At 36.7% G+C, this 19,808-nt stretch overlaps 1 protein-coding gene across 3 annotated transcripts in view; it reads right to left on the bottom strand.

The window, feature by feature from the left end:
* The window catches only part of EXOC6B (exocyst complex component 6B), a 577,176-nt gene that overhangs the window by 153,089 nt on the left and 404,279 nt on the right, over nt 1-19,808 (bottom strand). For all 3 annotated transcript variants that reach the window (XM_046661413.1, XM_046661415.1, XM_046661414.1), the window contains one exon: nt 15,951-16,092. In XM_046661413.1, the coding sequence (XP_046517369.1) occupies nt 15,951-16,092 (142 nt within the window). The remainder of the gene's footprint in view (nt 1-15,950; nt 16,093-19,808) is intronic.

Below are 19,808 nucleotides of genomic sequence, written 5' to 3'. Positions count from 1 at the left end.
AATATATCTTGACTCAATATATCTAAAATATTTTAATTTCAACAAGAAATTAATAATTTAAAAATTATTCATACATTTTTTTTCAAAATCCAGTATGTATTTTACATTTATAGCACATCTCATTTCTGACTAGCTGCATTTCAAATGCTCAAATAGCCACTTGTGGCTGGTGACTATATTACTGGACAGCACAGCTTTAGATGATGCTGATTGTAATGAATATAAATTAAAATGAAATGTGCAAAGAATGATTTCAGATTTTGAAATGATAACGAAAGAGCACTCCCCAAATTCATAGGATATGAATTCTATTTTTACATGGGCTATGAAATTAGGATTGAAGCAAATGTCTGTCATATTACTCAATGGCTTCTATTTGGCCCATATTTTAAAAATATGCCACCCTCTGAGAGAGCTATATACTTTGTATACTGTTCACCATGCCTGTCAGTAAATTTTTATATTGCCTCTCTATTAATCCTTATGCTAGTATTCTTATCTTTCTTCTCTTCATCCCATTTTCTCTTTCTTATATCTAATCTATTTGTTTTTCTTTATTTCTTATCTCAACTTAACCTGTTAAAAGTGGTCTCAAATCATTTCTGGAAAGTAGCAGGGCAGACATTTTTTAAATGATGGTAGTTGATTGGCATCTAAGTTCCTGGACAAAGTTCTCTGCCTCTCAGTTTCTCCAGCCAATGATGACAGTAACAATCCTGATCTATAACTGCAAGATGTTTATAAGTGGACAATATAAAATAAATGCTGACTCATTACAAGAAAAAAGTATTGAGACTCACTATGAGGACCCTTGCAAAGGGTGGAGGTATGTCACACTACACTGAAAAATGCTGCAAGTCAGAGAAATGATTAAAGCAGATCCCACACGGATGTTTCCCAAGTTAAAAGAGCTAGATTTCTAAAAAGTCAATATAATTCTTTCCAAACTGTGAGTAGATAATGTCTCTTTGGTATACATTTCATGGAAGTCCTCACAATTTTCTAGGAAAACTGAATCTCATAGTCTAAGTTGACATCTACAGAAAATGGACATATCATTAGCTAAGGTAACTGGGATTCCAACCCTTTCTAGAATTTACTTACGTGACTTTGGGCCAATCATGTAAGTTCTTAGTGCCAGATGTCTCTGCAGTATAATAAACGTAATAATACTTCACTTGCTTAAAGCTATGGGAGTGAATCAAATATACTCTTGAGGAGTGTGATATAATAAAGAATATATCTGGTCTTTGGCATAGAGTTTCAAATACTCTTGAAAGTTCCTGAGCAACAGGACTGTCTTTGTTATTCATAATGAGCTCCTTTTGACCATACCTAAGTTTATGCTAACAAAGTGACTCCCGTGGGCCCTTAGATAGTTTTAAGGGAGGTGCTGAACAAGGCAGAAAGACCAAGCCCATGATTAAAAGGTTAGAACTTTCAGCCCCATCCCCAATCCCCAGGGAGGGAAAAGGGGCTGGAGATTGATTTCAATCATGTGGCCAGTTATTTAATTGATCATGCCTATGTATTGAAATCCTATATAAAAATTCTGGATACTGAAGTTCAGCGGATCTTCCTGATTGATGAACACATTGATGTGCTGGGACGTTCACATACCTGGATTTCATGAGAAAAAGACATGGAAACTCTGTCCTGCCCCCCTCCTCCCCAGGATCCTGCCCTATGCATCTCTTCCACTTGGCTGAACCTAAGGGGGGTAGGGGGAACCCCGAATCTGTAGTCAGCTAGGAAGATATGGGAGTGGCTTGAGGGCACGAGAGACTTGTGACTGATATCTGAAGAGGGGCAGTCTTGTGAGACTGACCCCTTAACTTGTGGAGTCTGCATTAACTTTGGGTAGTTAGTGTTAGAATTGGATTAAATTATGGGATACTCAACTGGTGTCAGAATTGCTGTTGGAACACAGGGTCCAATACAGATCATGTGCAATATAACTTGATATTGGATCTATTGTAATATCTAGGTTATAGCCATACATGTCCTACCATAATTAATGTGTAAATTACTGGAATTGGATATAATAAAATAATATGTATTTTTTTCCCTATATGGTCACTTCTTCAATGAATCAAAAATTTAAAGATATTAAAAACAAATCTTCATTATTAGAGATCATTTTCAATACGGCAAAGAAAAAATCTCTGCATATCTTGCCCAGAGAATCTAGAATACATTTTCTGTATTTTCTAGCTTTGTTTCTTTGGAATTTTTTCCCCCATAATGGAATTTTAATGTTAAATATTAAAACAATGATCTACATCCATGTTAAATGTTTGCATTAGATCAATATCAACATAACTACTGGTCTGCCATTCTAGTTACACAGGCTAATGAATTTATTTTCAGAGGTCAAGATCTAAACTTAGGATCCATCTTCCTAGAGAAAATAAACTTTGCCACTAAGAGTTCAGTTTGGGGTGTGTTTTCCCTTTTCTTTTTTTCCCCTAAAACAAATAAATAAACAAAAACAAAATAAGGAGAAGAAGAAAATCTCTGCCAGTGAAACCAGAGACCTTAAGCTAGTAGTTATTAGGTATGGGGTCAAGGAATTGACTTTAGACACAACAGGAGCTCCAGAGGAAGTATCAGGCATTTTAACTCCCAGGCACTGCTAAGTGAGGGGGAGACAGTATTTAAAGAGAATTTAGGTTAATTGGAGGAAAAGGAAATGAAAATAATTGTTTCTTAAGGTTTGTAAGTGACTTCTTTCCATGATAAACTGGTGCTTTTAAAGAAATATCTTAAGTGCTCGGAGGTATAGGAGATATACGAGCATCTCAAGTATTCAAAGCACTCCTGTCTTTAAAATGATCCTTATTGAAAAGCCCTCAAAAATGCTTTTCTAGGGGCCAGTAGAGAACCTCACTCTTTTCCCTGGTTAATTGCCTGGGCAGGCGCTTACCCTACACCTTGTTTCCATCCATTGACAAGGCGAACAGCTGACAAAGAGATTCCAGTGAGTCAAAGGGCAGGAGCCTCAAGCAGTCTGCTGGGGTTTGGTGAAAACAAGAGAAGACTTGAATTTCTCCAGAAAGGCACATCACTCAGAAAGGAAGGGCAGAGAATGACAGAAAGAAGGGAAAGAAATAAAGGCAAAATTTACTGATACCTACAAAGAAAATAAAGGAAGAATTATTTTTCTTTTATTCTTGATTACATTATATAAAATGTGTGGTGTTATTTGCAATTAGACAGTCCCACATCATGAGGCTTAACAATGGCAACATAAAGAAAAACAACCACTGAAATTCTCAGAAGCAGCGAAATAAACAAGCCCTTCTTTCTTCTCTTTCAAAATCAATTTCTGAAAGAAGTGTTTACAGGCACTGATTCAACTTCTTTATTTTCCATTCATTCCTCAACTCGCTGCAATCTGATTTCTACCATCCTACTTCCACTAAAAGTACTCTCCCTATAATCTGCTTTGGTTTCCTTCTTACCAAAGCAACACTTTTTCAGTCCTTATATTAAATGACATTTGCATGTACCATACAGAATTTGGGACACGCTTATACTAAAAAATTATTTGTTGTTTATGTGAAACTCAACTTTTTCCCCTGAAATTCAAATTTAACTGAACATCCTGTTTTCTATCTGGCAACTGTACTCCTAACTAGTTTCTCTATCTAGTCTTGCCCTTCTCGTTTTTTCACACTTTTTTCAATTTTTTCATACTTTTTTCACACTTTTGCCACAGAGACTTTTCTAAAGCATAAAGATCACATCACTCATGCTTGAAACATATAAATAGTTCCCTTGTACTTAGAATAAAGTATATACTTCCTTATAAGTCTTTCAAGATGTAACAATGATTATATTTCCATTATTTCCTTTTGGCTACCCCAGTTCATTTCAGCCTGTTTTCGAGTCATAACAAACTAGTTCTAGTTCCCTAATAGGCCATGTTCTTTATTTTCTCCAAGAATTTATACAAATACCAGCCTTTGTCAGAATACCCTTTCCAACCCACCTCATCCCACTTGAATGGCTAATTCCTAGCCATGTAGTCCAACTGGATATCTTAGGCCAAACCACTCACACAAAACAAATGAGTAAAAAGATTTTGAAAGAAATTAAGTGTGTTATCCAAGTTCACAGCTACCTAGTGATCAGACAAAAACAAAGACACAGGCCTCAATTCACCTATCCATGGGTACATTACCCCTCCAGGGACCCTACCATATACCTCCTCCTCCCAGGAATGGAGTGGAAAACAGAAGTCAAATATAGATCAACCACGATTACAGAACATTATAGGCAAGACTTAAAAAATTCTATACATGGATCCACCAGTGTCCGGAAACATCAGCTTTTCTAAAGGGAAGTGTTGGCAATGATATTTTCCTCACATTTTCCAAATTCCAATCTTAGAAATATGAAATTGCAAATGCTAAGGGGACTTTTGGGTTTGTTTCCCTCTCCCCCTCTCTCTCTCTCTCATGTACACACACACATACACACACACACAAATAGGTAAAACAGAAGTAGAGAGAAAGGATAAATTTTTTAAATTTGTCATGCTAAAAGTAGACTAGATAGATGGTTTCATGAAAACAGTAGAGATCAAATCAGAATGTGTTAAATGCTGAAATGCTAGAGCACGTAATGATGAAAAGGCATGAAATTTTTTCTTTTAAAATGTCTCATAAAAATTAGGACTTTCATCAATTTTTTGAGATGTAAAAGGTATTGTTCCACCTAAAGGCAGTATGATGGATTAGAATGTTATGGGAACTTCTTGCAGACCTGAGTAGAAGTCTGTCAATTTTTAACAATTAAAATAATTTTTAAATAGACATGGTATTTAATATGATTTCCTGGTTTACACCCTATAAAATGGCCCAATTAAAATAGTTTACCAGCCTCAGCCTCAAAGAAATGAAGTGAGGGCCAAAGAAAATACGAAATGGATAAGATGCCCCAGTGCAAACACTTGGAGACATGCAAGAACAGTGAATATATCAGATATTCTTGGGAGATTTTGGCTTATTACAAATATTAGGATTTTGGCCTACGTGAGTAAAAGAGAGGTAGAAATGGCTTGATGGAACGAGGTGGCAGTGTTAAAGAAATAAAATAATTTTCAGGTGATATTGTACCTAGTTGATAGAGCAGAAAGACATGGTCATATATTGCTCTGGAGCTAATAGTAAGGTCTAAGGTCTGAAATGATTAAGATGAGCTGTTGTTTCTACTGGCTCATTTCTCCGTGAAAATGCTTCTGGGTGTTTTCAAGCAAATTATGAGGGTTGAAGAAAATTTTAAAATAATTGGTTTTTAAAGTTTCCAATAAAGAAACAGTAAAAAGGCTTTGGAGATTAAGAAATCACTACGATATACCCTTTAACTATAAGAAAACCTGTTTTACCAAGTCTGGAACCAGAGTCAACCGACAGCAAAGAAGCAATAAGACAATATATTTTTGACTTTTTCTTCTTTGAAATGGCATTTCTTAATCTTTGTGGTCCCTGAATCTTCCAAAGTGTATAAGTTCTCAAAGCTGAGAAAAAAATAAGGAATGAAACCTGAAACAGCTAAAATAGAAAATGTAGAGAAAGAGGGAAGGAGCACCAAGTTTGGAACAATACTTAAAAAAAAAAGTTGGTCCTCTCCCTTTCAAAACCACATGGCAAGAAAATAGCCCTTTGGAAACTACCAGCTGTTTAAGTTAAATCTCCAGCCACTATCCCCACCACCCAAAATATCCCTTGAAATAAAACCAAGGAAAAAAATCTAAATAATTTCAAAGAGCAATCCGACACTGTTCTTATTTACAGATGGGATAAGCACCACATTTACCAAACATCCAGACAGAATTTAGGGTATTAGAAGAGTTCACCACAGAAAAGGAAGCTTAGCTGGGAATTACGATCCTTCATGTAGCAGGTCCTTTGACTCCCTCATCACTAATATGCCCCACAAACAATCCAAGCTAACACTTGCTACCAGAAAAAAGTACTTTGTCTGTGTTGGCCAGCCTCTGGAGGCCCATAGCAGGGCTTGACAGTGATGCATAACAAGGTTAGAGCAGCATGATCCATCTCCATTTGCTTGACAGGGATGGCATCTTAGGCCATGGTGAGCAAGAGCAGGTTGCCTACTCTCACCGCTCAGGTTGGCAGCAACTACTATCAAATGACCAGGTGTCTGGCAATGGGCCCAGGGAGACAATGACTGCCTTATCTCCTGGAATTCAAGAAACTTCAGCCCATAAACCAAAATAACTGCTGAGTGGGCACTACTCACTGACCCATGTCTGAGAAAAGCCCTTCCAGAGGGTACAGGGTCCATCATCCACAGTCAAAGAGAAGCGACATGGCCATTTTAATGGCAGGGAAGCCTTCTATTTGGGTTCTCCACAGCCAAGAAAGACACATCCTAATAGTTCGGCACCTACTATGACAAACCTTCTAGGCATGGGAGGACAACAGCAAACACAGCAGGGCTTTTGTACTGCTTTTGCAGTTTGTGCTCTTCTCACACCATTTTAGACCTAAGAATTCAAGCTCAATCCTGCTTGTAAAGAGAACTAGTAAAGGCCTGGGAAGTGGGCGAGAGACAAAGCCAAATGATCTGTAAATTTCTAAAGAAGCTTTTGTATAGGCTGATTGAGAGCGGTGCACCTGAGAATATGATATGAGACTATGGTTTCTATTTTCATCCTACAAATTCCCACTGCACTTCAGTTTTAAATCTGATTTCTTATATAGAATATCTACAGTGTTGCAGGTCTTACAGAGAAAACAAGGAACGCAGAGAATGAAAGAACTGATGATTACTGTGCGCATATATATATACAATTGCTAACAGTGATTTTCCCTTGTAAATCTGTAAGTTTCACTGCAAATATTGAATCAAAAAGAAAATTAGAAACAAGAATATACAACAAAACAGAGAAAAGAGGAAAATAAATGATAAAATGAATAAAGAAGGATGTGCTCTAACAAAGACTGGCTACCCAAATCCTTATATATTTCCAGGAGAGAATGAAAGCATTATTGTAAAGAAGAGACATAAAATATTTTTCTGATTCCATTAACCAGTCAATCAACCAAAAGATAAAATTCATTAGCCATGGAGCTTGTCTCATGGAACAAGTTATTGTCTCTATCATATTAAAGCAATAACAACTAATTATCCTTAGATTTTCACATGTGCAGAGCACTGCAAATTATAGGAAATAAGTTTATTTTTCTGCATACAAACTCAAAGTCTATCATCCATCTTCTTACCTTAATGTTTCTCAGATGGAAGAGGGCAGAAAAGGAAAGCTTGTTTTAAAATTATATTCAGAAAGATGAGGTTGAGGATAGAAGCCAAAGGATCTGAAATTAATGATACTGAAACACACAAAATGTCCTTCAGTAGTCTAATAATAGTAAATTTGCATCTTCAAGCACTATATATCCTCTAACAACAGAGGAATCTGTTGTTCTCATATACCCTAGGGAGATCAGCTTTAAAAGTTTACTAGGTTCAAACTTTTTCCATGTGTCTCTCTTCAAATCTTACATTCTTAGGACGGCTCTCTTTTTAAGACTTGAAGAGGTACCAAATACTTAAGATACAATTTGAAAAGTGTCCTTTGGATAAAGTATAAAAAATATATTTTAATTGGAAAGGAAGTAAATTAAAAACTTTTCACAAGAATCTGTTAGTATGAAATAGCACCATTTGCCCCGATGATTTAAAATTTCCAAGATTTGTTTAATTTTATAAAGAGCCAATTTCTCTTCTTTAAATTTATTTCTATCAGTATTCACGTCCTGATAACCAAGTTTCCAAAAGAAATGTATTCATACTTATTAGTGTCTTCTGAAATTCAGGACTGCTTAACTAACATGTTTCATCATGGCAATTCTGATTTTACCCACAACCACTCTGACATCTCTACAAGATAGTATAGTGCTTCAGGTCTTGACTAGACGGCTTGATTTTTTTCCTAAACAAGTATTATCTAAAAGTAAACGGTATAAAACAGACTCTGAGGCAATCCTGTCTTAAAAGAATTATATAGAAAGTTTCTTTGAGAAAAACATTATTGACCCTATTCCAATGGTCATTGAATCTACAAGACCCTCTAATGGCAATCACTCAAAGCCTGCTTTCTGCTTCCGTATACTCTAAGTTCCCTGGTGAACATGGCATCACACATAACTATAATGAAAACTATAATAAACATATTTAATATTTACTAATGCTTGCAAATATTCATGTATGCACCAGGATCTGTAAAGTATTTCACATGCATTATCTCATTTAATTCTTTTAACAACTCTCCACAGACATAAAAATATCTACACAATCTTCCCTCTCATGACAAATCTTACTATCTTGGAACTAAAAGGAAATTCAGAGATCATGTAGCCCAATGTTCTTATCTTATAAATAAGGAGCCCAAAGCTCAGAGAGGTTTAATGAATTCCCAAGACCATATGGCAAGTTGGTGGCAAAACTGAGGTTATTAATACAAGTTTCCTGACTTCCAGCCCAGTACTGTTCTGATGTTGATGACAGTGACACTAACAATGAGGATGGCAGCTAACAATTATTGAACTTTATTATGTGTTAATTACTCACTTAATTATCACAACAAATCTATGAGATAGGTACATTGTAACTTCATTTTACAAATAGAGGAACTGAGGTTTAGAGGAAGAGTTAAGTATGCCCAAACTACTAAATGAAGATCTGGGTTTCAAAGGCCAATTTGTCTATCACCCGTGATTTTAATTATTACGTGTTATACAGCTGATACATTGAGAATTGACTGTTGATGGCAAAGATGGCTTTGTAAGTCATAGAAGTTGGTGGTAGGATATGTGTACTAAAGTTGCCAATCATTGACTCACCAGTTGTACATCCTCCTAAGAGAATATTCCTTAGGATTCCGAGTATATCTCAGGTTGTCTTGCTGTTCACATCACATGACATCCATCTTGAGTTACTTCCTACTTCTACTTCCTCCCATCCTCAGAGCTGACCGAAGGGATCCAGAAACTGAGGTAGTTGCTAAATGAGTCATTTTTATTCTTTCAACAAATATTTATTGAGCAAGTACCATATGTCAGGCACTGTGCTAGATGCTAAGAAAACAGAAGTGAGCATCCCTGACCTAACCGATCTACTGTTTATCTTTTCCTTGAATTCTATGAAATCCATATATTCAAAATAAGCCCTCCTTTATTCTTGAATTGCTTTGAATAGATTTTTGTTCTTTGCAAATAAACATACTCTAATTAAGACAGATTATTAGGGATTGAGCTGGCAAACAAAAGACTTAGAGAAAAAGTAGAATGTTTGGAATTGGTTAGCAGGTGATTGCAGGGAAAAGGGCATTGAGACTTCCCTTCATTTCCCAGGATGGGAAGTCAACAGTCTGTGGAATGTGGCAGTCAAGCTCATAATTAAGGTATTATCTTAAGTCACCTGGGAACAAGTTCTCACTGAGGGCGAAGCTTTGGAGGACTAGGTTGTGCTGCCACTGATCAATTTAAAGAAATTGAAGAATATGAGTCATGTGAGAGCTTTTAACACTGGGCAACTTAAAACACAAATGGGGCACTCCTGTCCTTGCTAGAATGCACAGTTCAAGAATCCAGAAAGCACAGAACCCTCGTGAGGCACTACTGCAATAATCTCCCTCTGTTTGCAGCTGGATAGCTGAGTGAGTTGAAAATCAAGTGCATGAATTGATCTTTCAAGTTATGGACTGATATACCAGCTGTGTTCATAACCTCACCATATTTCTTTGATAAATGCAAGGGTGCTGAGAGAAACTGTGGAACCTAGATCCCTCAGCCTTCTCCAGAATGCTTTTCACTGTATCCCCCTTGCCAGAGAAAAGTAGCACTCTGCTCTGCTATGCTCTATCTCTTACTGAATCTTGTCCTGTGACTAGGATCTAAACGCAACATGCGCTCAAGGATAATATGCAAAAGAAGAGTAGGGAAGAAAAGAATTACATTCAGAAGGAAATGTAAGAGTTTTCTAGGGAATCTCAGCACAAACAGGGAAAACTGTGTGGGTAGGCATTTTGCACTACTTATTCAAGGACGACTAAACATAATCCTGATTGACAGATTAATTACTATAGGGCATCTCACTGGAGAGGCTTGATTTAATGTACTAGCTAGTAGTCACTTTAACAGTTTGCTTGGTTGGCTGATACAGATTGGAGTTTAGTACTGGCTTAGCTATTATTGGACCAGCACTCCCTTTGCATAATATAAACTTCAAAGGCTACAACAGAAGAATGATAGTGTGGATCTGTCACATACGCTTTCCTTATGTTTCTCACCCAGGGTACCGAGGGCTCTCCTCTCTTCTGTCTCCCCCATATCAGGAAGAGATTGGTAAAGAAATGCAGGAAGCCCTAGGAGAGACCCTCATGGGGAGTGACCAAAGGTGGATAATTAACTATATGGAATTGGAGAGTCAAGGATAGTTGGGCTCAAGTAGTGCAGAAAATCAAAATAAGTGAGTACAGTTATCCTAATTGGCAGTTGTTTGGGCCTGGTACTTAAGGTTCAGAGACATCACTTTCTAAAGATTCTTTAATTCAGAAGCCCCAGTAGTAAAATTGAGTCAGGGGAGAGCCTGCTATACCACAAGGTGACTTGCAGGCACTTATTTTACTAAATATATACAAAGAGATGGAAACGTTCAAACTTTTCAGGAATGCTGGATCCTGACTTTGAGCTAAAACTAATTCTTTAGGGATGCAGAAAGCTAGCTGATCTCTCAGTTAGAGTGGGGACTTATGGAGGTTAAGTGACAAACGATGTTCTGCCACTATTTTATATCATAGTAGGCTCAGTGAGATCATGAATATATTCTCAAGATGTTTCTTTAAATCCTGAGTTTAGGCAGATTCTCCACATTGGTTTCCTGACCTGTAAAGTGAGGGCACTTATGGTTAGAATGCTGAAATGGAAGGCTTTGGAGTCCTTGTTCCTTTCCAAAACAGTAAACCAAGCCCAGATTAACTTGACTATAAAAAAACTCAGAGAATTTGGCATAAGGCATTATATTACTTTCCCCTTCAAGGGCCTTCTGTGCAAAAGACTGATGGGTCCTGGGAAATAACGGATTACATTAAATTTAAAAAGATGCAATTGCCACTGCATTTCCTTGCAACTAAATGTCCCTGTGGCTTTAGCTTAATTACGTGATATATTTAATATACTAATCTTTTGAAGAGTTTAGGGACCTTAGCAGATAACTGAAAACTGAAAATATTTAACATTGTAAACCATGTAACAGTGGAAGTGGAAAAGAAAATAAGAAAAAAACACATAAAATCATATGGATAAAGAAAAAATAATTGTAATAAATAAAATTTCCATGGCTGTTTACAAATGATTTTATATATATCATCTCATTTGACTTCATGACAATACTGTGAGACAAATAGAGGAGGGATGTGTATTTCCAGTACAGTAATGGACGCAGGGACGTTAGATGAGCTGATTCATTCACTCCTATGGCTTTAATTATCATGCAGAAATATGCTGAAGCTCCCAAATCACCTCAATCATGGATTACTGCAGCCGCCTTATAACTGGTCTCCAAGGCTCCTGATAAACTGCAGAGTTCCTTGTAAAAATACAAATTTAATCAAGTCTCTCTCCTATTTAAAATTCATGGTTTCCCACTGTATCTCCAGCCTTCAGTATGGTTGTTTGCACAGAGTAGAGGCTCCACATCTATTTGCTGAATAAATGAACAGATTGCTGAATTAATACTGTTAACAAGTAGTTGAGATGGAATATGAACCTAGACCACCTTATTTAGAATACACCAAGAGAAAGCTTAGGGAATTCCACATCCAGACACAGACTCAACATCCTAGTGCATGAGTGACACAGTACTGATCAAGTTTGGTAGGGAGTTAAGTATTAGGCCATCAAGACCTGCTAGTATTTAAAATCCAGTTTCTCTGCTAGGATCCGGTGCTCTAATATCCAAAACCAAATATAAGACACACAAATGTATGGGGATGCAAGATGAAATCCATCCAAAGCAGAAATACTCGGAGGTCACTGTCAATTTTTAAAAGGAAAGGAATATTTTCTTCACATCTCCTAAATTTATAATAATGTCACCTTAAAGGTACTTGGTTTGGTAGCCTGTCAGTAAGAATTACCTAGCAACAACACTCCCGTTAGATAATGATGCTCTAAGCAGTAGTTACCATTTCTAGCAAACAGTTCAGCTAACTGATTGATTTCTCACAAAAGCATCAAGCTGAGAATTAGAAAATCACCAGTTCTGGATCATACCTTTCAGGACAACCACAGAAGTTTGACAGACAACTACCAAGAAGCAAAACTTAATTTCTTATACCAAATAAAAGAGCATCTCCAAACCTAACTGATTCACAAGTTATAGCCAAAGGTCTGAGTGGTCTGCAAAAGACCTTCTGAGAGTTGCTGGATATTTATTAACTGCTGCTGCTGCTGATGATGATGATAACAACAGGAGAAGCTACTATTTCTTGCATATTTAGTGTTTTGCCAGCCATGAAGTAAACCCTTTCATGCATTACCTTATTTAATTCTGACCCCATCCCTGTAATATAAGGAACTATTATTATTCCTATTTCATAAATGGGGCTGTGAAAGGTTCATAATTTACACATGGTCACATTAAAAGGAAGTGGTGACTTGAGTCCATCTGGTCGAGCTGACTCTAAAATCTATGTTCTTAATGACTACACTATACTACCTGAATATTTCAGGCTTGTGGTAATGCATATAGTTCTTCTATGTATTTGAGATCTAAGAAAGTGGCAGCCCAGACCTCAGAGTCAAACACTGAAGGTACATTCACATTCTGTCTTGTCCAGAGTTTGATTTCTTTCAGGCCCTATACAGTTCTCCCAAGACTCACAGACAATAGGGAAAATAGCTCACGCATACACCACTGGGTAGAGAGATGTAAGTGTTAATTATCTTGTCATTTGGGGCTGCTTTTATACGCCTCTGTATAGTTACTTGAATCTTATGTATCATTTCTTTAAGATTTTTTATAGACCACTGAGCATCTAAAGAAAAAAAAATGAGGGGGATGGTATAGCAAAAGACACAGAATAGAATTCTTTCTTTTAAAGTAAAATAAATGTCCATGGAAAGTTTCTTGACAGACAAATTACTGTCAATCAGAAATAAAACATTAAATTCTAAATCAATGAACCTTAGTGGCTCCACAATATATGGGGAAAAAATTTTAGTGGTAATATGGTTATTGGAGGCACTGTCATGCCCTACAAATGTTAGCTTCAAGCTGACCTAAGTCTGAAAGGTTATTACAAATATCGAATGGCTTTTCAGATAATATACTGGCTCTCTGGAACCTCTTTTATAGTTAACAAAGTCTATTATGATCTCTCCACCTCTTAGTCTTAACTCAAAGCTGGCTCTCTGCTAAGGATACCAATTCGCCTATAGTTCTCTCAAGTAAAAGTTGCTCATTCTTCTACATAAAATGTGCTTCAGAACCAGCCCATAAGATGGGCATCTTCCTTATTCATCAGCTTCTCCTGGACCATCACTTCTCCTCCCTAAGGCTCTCTGTATTTTATATTTTAGCTTTATCACCCTCCATCCTTCTTTATCTTTTTGCTCTATCAAAAACGCAGCCATGTAGTCATTCCCAATCATTCATTAAACTTAGTTGTGTAACCAGTGGTACTGGTTGGCTGCCTGCTCCAAAGCCCTTTTCTTTACATCAGAATGAGGTTTTACTCTTTCCTCAAAACTTAGAAAAGGATGATTTCATACTTAACATCAAGAACTAATCTTGATTAGTCTAGACAATCATTATGGTTTCACTCTCCTGGTAAATAACTGGTTAAGACAGAGGCACATGAAACAATTTTGGGTAACTAGATGCAAGGAATCTGGTGGATGACTTCTAGAAACAGTTCTGTGGCTGCTGGATATTATCACATCTGGATGTAACCCCTGGAATTGTACTTATTTCTGAATGATGAGATTATGATGATTTTTGTTTTCCTTTTGTACTTGTCTTATTCTCCAAAAATTTCCACAAGGAGGAGACAGTATTTCTATAAAAAATAAAATAAAATAAATAAACCTTGAAAAGATATTCACTTGATCTCACTACTGGTCCTGATGAAGTAAAAGGAAGAGAACTCAGGTTCCTACTGAAAAAAAAAAAGCTGGAAAACTGGACAAAGCATCCGCAAGAATGGTTTTAGTAGCACTCTTAAGGCCTAACCTTCTGGGGTCTTCCTCTCCACCCTGGTTGGTCAGAATTCCACTCTGTGGAATTCTGCAGCACTCTGTGACCTCTGGCACTCCGATTTACCTCACAGATCCTCAGTGGCTGTTCTCTGCCAAGCCTCAGAGTTTCACCCTGCACGTGGCAATTTAGCTTTTTGACCAAAGACTCAAGGGCTCTCAATACAGATTTCTAGAGCTACTTCTCTGAGCAATTCCCTGCTCTGGTACCTCGCCCCACAAATCCCAGCTGCCTCACCAGCCCCAGATGCCAATCTTCGTTTTATTTTCTGTAGGATACACTGCTTTTTATTTGGGCTCTAGTTCCCTGTCCTGCTGTTTGGATAGTTAGTGCCCCCAGACAGAAAATGAGAGTGAATGTCACACTTAACCTGTGTATTTCCCCTCTCTGAAAGATCACAGCTTTATGCTGGTTGCTGTTCAATGCATGAAAAGAGTTGCTTCATATGGTTTATCCAGTTTTACAGTTGTTTATGGCAGAAGGGGAGCTTTGATACCTGTTACTCTGTGATGGGTGGAACTGGAAGTTTCAATTAATCAATTAATTAATTAACACCAGCAAAACCAATAAAACCTTAATTTCCAGCCATCAAAAGTCAACCAAGGGAAACCAATAAGCAGTAAAAATAAAAAGCTGGGTCAGATAGCAGACTCATGGAATTTTCTACTATTTTAATTTCTTAGAGTCAGAAAAAAATTTCCAGTAGTCATATCATTTTTGTTCATTTTCATTTTTCACCGACAGCACAATGAATACTACAACACTCTTCATTCCTTCCTAACCAAAGCCTAACTTTGTGTTTTACTCCAAGGGGATGATTCATGATGAATCAGCTAAGCCAATAATGATGCTCCTCTTTCACTGTGTCAGATACTCAATCTCCTAGCCTCCCTGAGAGCTGGAGGTGACCACATAACTGTATTCTGACCAATGAGACAAACAGGGAAGTATTTTAGGCATCTCCTGAAAAGGTTTTTATTTTCTTGACAAGAGCAATAGATGACATTGGCCCCTTTTTCCTGTCTTGAATGTGAGTCTCTTCGGACCATAACATATATGAGGAGGAAAAGTCCACACTCTAAGTACGGCAGAGGAGAGGGAACAAAAGACCCTGAGTCCTTGATGACACCACCAAGCAACTAAATCAATACAGCAACTCATTACCTCTGAGAAAAGGAAAATCTATTTGTCTAAACCACCCTAAGATTTTTTGTTTCCATCTGTAACAGAAAGTATTTCTGATAGATAAATACGCATCCCATTTGTTCTTTAGACTAAGAAGAGTTTGCAGATAAGATGTAAAAACAGTTTTAAAATATAACATAAAAAGGAAATGGTTGGGAACTGCATTCTTTTGAAGTCTTTGGACTAATCAGATTTTCTTTGGTGTCTATTAAATGCATGCCTGCCTTATATGCCCCTCTAGACTGCAAACTTCCTTGTGCCCAAAGATCTTCTCTGTTCTACATCTGGGCCTAGGCCCTCGTTCACTTGCTGATCGGTTCTGTTCCTAGATGTCCTATAAGTTATCTCTGTCATCCAGGTATTCTTTGACTCCATCAGGAATGAAGACCTCACAGACCTAAAACTTTTTTTTTTTTTGCAGAAGTGAGCACGCAGGTAAAAGAAACAAGCAAAGGGATGGTTCACTGTCTTACGTTCACATTCTCTGACATCCAAGTTGAACTGCTGTAATGCTCCCAAGGTGAGCTGCCTTACTTCAGCTTCCAGCAAAAGTTGCATCAAGGATGTGGCTAAATGCTTGCAAGCTGACATACATGCTGTCTGGGCCACCTTTCCCTGGAATACAAGAATGTAAATTGTAATGTTAACAGATTAAAATGAAATTCCAACAAAAATTAAAATCATTTATTTTTCAATTAGAAATGTCTTTAAGGTTTTCTCCATCATGATACCCCTGCAATCAAACAACCTTGGGATTAACAGCACCTGATGGGAATCAGCTTCAATATTAGCTCCATCGCCATCAATCATGTAGCTACGACACCGAGCTAAAATTCACAAAGCCCAGTTAGTTATTCAAGAAGCACTTTTTCCCTAAATCAACGATAAACAATATTCAAAACCTTAACCAAACTGAGAAATTCTTCCACAGAGAATAAATTTCAAAACATCCCCTCTAAAACTACCATGATTCTTAAAAAACAAATGTAAACAATAATCCCTCATTTATCCAGAAAACAAAGTATTTACTGCTTTATGATTTAGAACATATAAAATGAAAAGAACAGTTTAAAACAAAAAGGTTTCTGGAAAAAATAATTAAAAGGATAAATTTTGTTTTATTAAAAAATGAACACTGGGGTTAGCCTGGTGGCACAGTGGTTAAGTTCGCACATTCTGCTTCGGCAGTCCAGGGTTCAATGGTTTGGATCCTGGGTGTGGACCTATGCACCGCTTGTCAAGCCATGCTGTGGCAGGCTCCCTACATATAAAGTGGAGGAAGATGGGCACAGATATTAGCTCAGGGCCAGTCTTCCTCAGCAAAAAAGAGGAAGATTGGTGGCAAGTGTTAGCTCAGGGCTAATCTTCCTCAAAAAAAAAAAAATGAACATTGAGGTTTATGAACATAAAATAAGATAATTTTGTAAAATATTGATATTAAAATTAATATTTTACTATCTCCTTTAAAGGATTCCAACACTTTATATCTGGTGAATTACATCTTAGTCCCAGGTCTAAGCTATATACCACAGAAGATATATTCACTTTTTTCCAGATATATATCCATTTTATTTCTGTTATTTATCATCTGTTCTGAAAAACAGAATGATATATTTTTTAAAAAGTTTAAGTCCTCAAATTATTCAGTGGATTCTTATTTTTTGAAATTATGAGATATTCCAGCCATATGAAAGATATATATAAATATATGATGAATACTTATGTATTCACTAAACATTATAAATACAGTTCAAGCCCTTGTGTGACCTCCTTAATCATTTTCTTCCCTCTCCCCAGAGGTGACCATTATTGCTGTTAGGTGTACCATTTGTATTTTGAAAATACTATTATGACAAGTGTATAACAAGAAACAATATATTGCATTATTTTCTGAATTCTGAAACTTTCTATAATATCATACAATACGTCCTTCTGCACCTGGCTTTTTTGGTTCAATATTATTAATGTGACTTTTTTTTAATGTAATACATGTGGCTACAGTTTATTCCTTTAATTATTCCACATTGTTCTATTTTAGGAGTATACCACAATTTATTTGTTCATTCTTCTGCTATTGGATTTAGGTGTTTCTATTTTTTTGTTGTTATTGTTATTACAAAAAGACTAGATCATAGAGTAATACAGGTCTAGTAAGGATTCATGAAAATGCCAGATTCTGACTACAGTACCCTTTACTTTTTTTATATGTTTCTCTGGGCCAGAGCCTTCCACAAACATAGCAAGCTTTAAATGGAAAAAATATAATAAACAATAGCACAATAAATTTTTGAATTTGCATACTTCTTTACATACTTTAGATAATTCCTTTAAGATTACTTCTCAGACCCACTAGGATGAGGGGTATCAATATTGTAATTCATAATACATATAGCATATATCTGAAGAGGAACATAGGTAAAAACCAGATTTCCAAATATCTAACTATAAACTGCTATACCTAAGATGTGTTCTGATTTACAATATCCCCAGATATTTCTGAGAGTATCATTTAATTGCATAATCACCAGCACTGAGTACTATCATAAATTTCTCTAATTAAATTTATGTCTTTTTATGTCTTTGATTACTTTGTGAGATTAAACATTTTATTTATTTGACTAAGTATTATTTTATAGCATAAAAATAGGAGAATAATAAACAATGACCTATTTTAGTATACATACTAAAAATGTTCCTCATCTATATGGTTCTGTTTGTATGTTCTGAAGATCCACAATCTGTGGATGATTTAAGACAACAAATGGAAACACTCAAGTTAGGGAGCACTGTAGAGACCAAGTAGGAAAGAGGCACTGGAAGCATAAAGAATCCTAAAGAGAAAAGTCACATTATAAAAGAAATCCACATTAAATGGCTTGCTTTCAATTAAACCCACTAGAGACACCACTGCAGATCAGAAGCCAGAGAAAAGGGAAACAAACTATCATCTCTTCGGCACGTCTTTACATCCAAGATGTGTCATACTCAGGCAGTTGATATCTTGTGTCATTTCATTTAATGCTCACAATCACCCCCAAGAAGTTGGTATTATTCCTTTCTTGTAGATTAAGAAACTAAGGCTCTCCATGAGATTAAAAAATTTAGACAAATTCATATAGCTATCTGGTATTTCTACCCATTCCTAAATCTGTATCTTTCCATTAAACCATCATCTAAAAAGTGATAGTAAATCTTACAGTCTTACACTGGAACAAGAGGGTAAAAACAGGTCCAGATAATAACAAGGTTAACAGGTTATCCAAGACATAGACTATGCCCAAACAGGTAAGATAGCAGTAGTTTAGGAGCCAGCTCTTCAAACACTGAGTATCTGCTGGGGCACACTTTTTAACTTGTGTCCAATGTAATTATCTAGACCAAAATAGATACTTAAAAGACCCAACGAGCTGAACATGGAGATGTAAAAATCATACAGCTAAACGCACAATTAAGCTGGAGGCTGAGAAGACAGTACTTGAAAGGCTCGTTTCAGTGGCCAAAATGGATTGCCAAAGAGACACAAAGCTGGCCTGGTAAAATGAAAATAAGACAGCTCAGAGTCAGAAAGTCTCATGTTTGAATTTTTATCTCCACCACTTATTAGCTGCGTAATTTGGGGTAAGTTAGTTGACACTTCTGACTCATTATTCATCTCAAAATATTAAATAGCTTATTAACTTTAACATGAAACATAAACTTGGCTTTCAAGTCTATATCAATATATATCAATCAAGAGAGCCAAATGCACTTACAAATGATCACAGGTTACACTACTCTAACATGCTGAGTTATTTAACTGCCCTCCAATCACTCCAACCACTTTCCACTCTACTTACCCTCAAGCTAATTCTTTTGTGTCTGTGTGTGTGTGAGGAAGGTTGACCCTGAGCTAACACCCATTGTCAATCCTCTCTTTCTTTGCTTGAGGGAGACTGGCCCTGTCCTAACATTTGTGCCAGTATTCCCCTACTTTGTACATGGGATGCCTCCACAGCATGGCTGATGAGTGGAGCAGGTCCACACCCGGGATCCAAACCCGTGAACCCTGGGGTGCCGAAGTGGAACACACGGAACTTTAACCACTCGGCAACAGGGCCAGCCCCTCAAGCTAATTCTTTATTTCCAAAGTAATAATTGCAGAAATGTATGTTTTCATTGTTAAATATTTTTCTAAGTCTAGAAGCATTCTGAAGCTTTGCTAATTCACAGTCCACTATCCATTCTCTTTTTCACTTCTGGTTTCTGTTACTACCGTGGTGTTCACAGATTTTATAAGAAAGGATAAACACAGACTCAGGCAGCAACAACCAACACACTAAGCAATAAAAAAA

Source organism: Equus quagga, chromosome 5 (genome assembly GCF_021613505.1).
Source record: "Equus quagga isolate Etosha38 chromosome 5, UCLA_HA_Equagga_1.0, whole genome shotgun sequence".
Lineage (NCBI taxonomy): Eukaryota > Metazoa > Chordata > Mammalia > Perissodactyla > Equidae > Equus > Equus quagga.
This window is presented reverse-complemented; position numbering and strand designations above follow the sequence as displayed.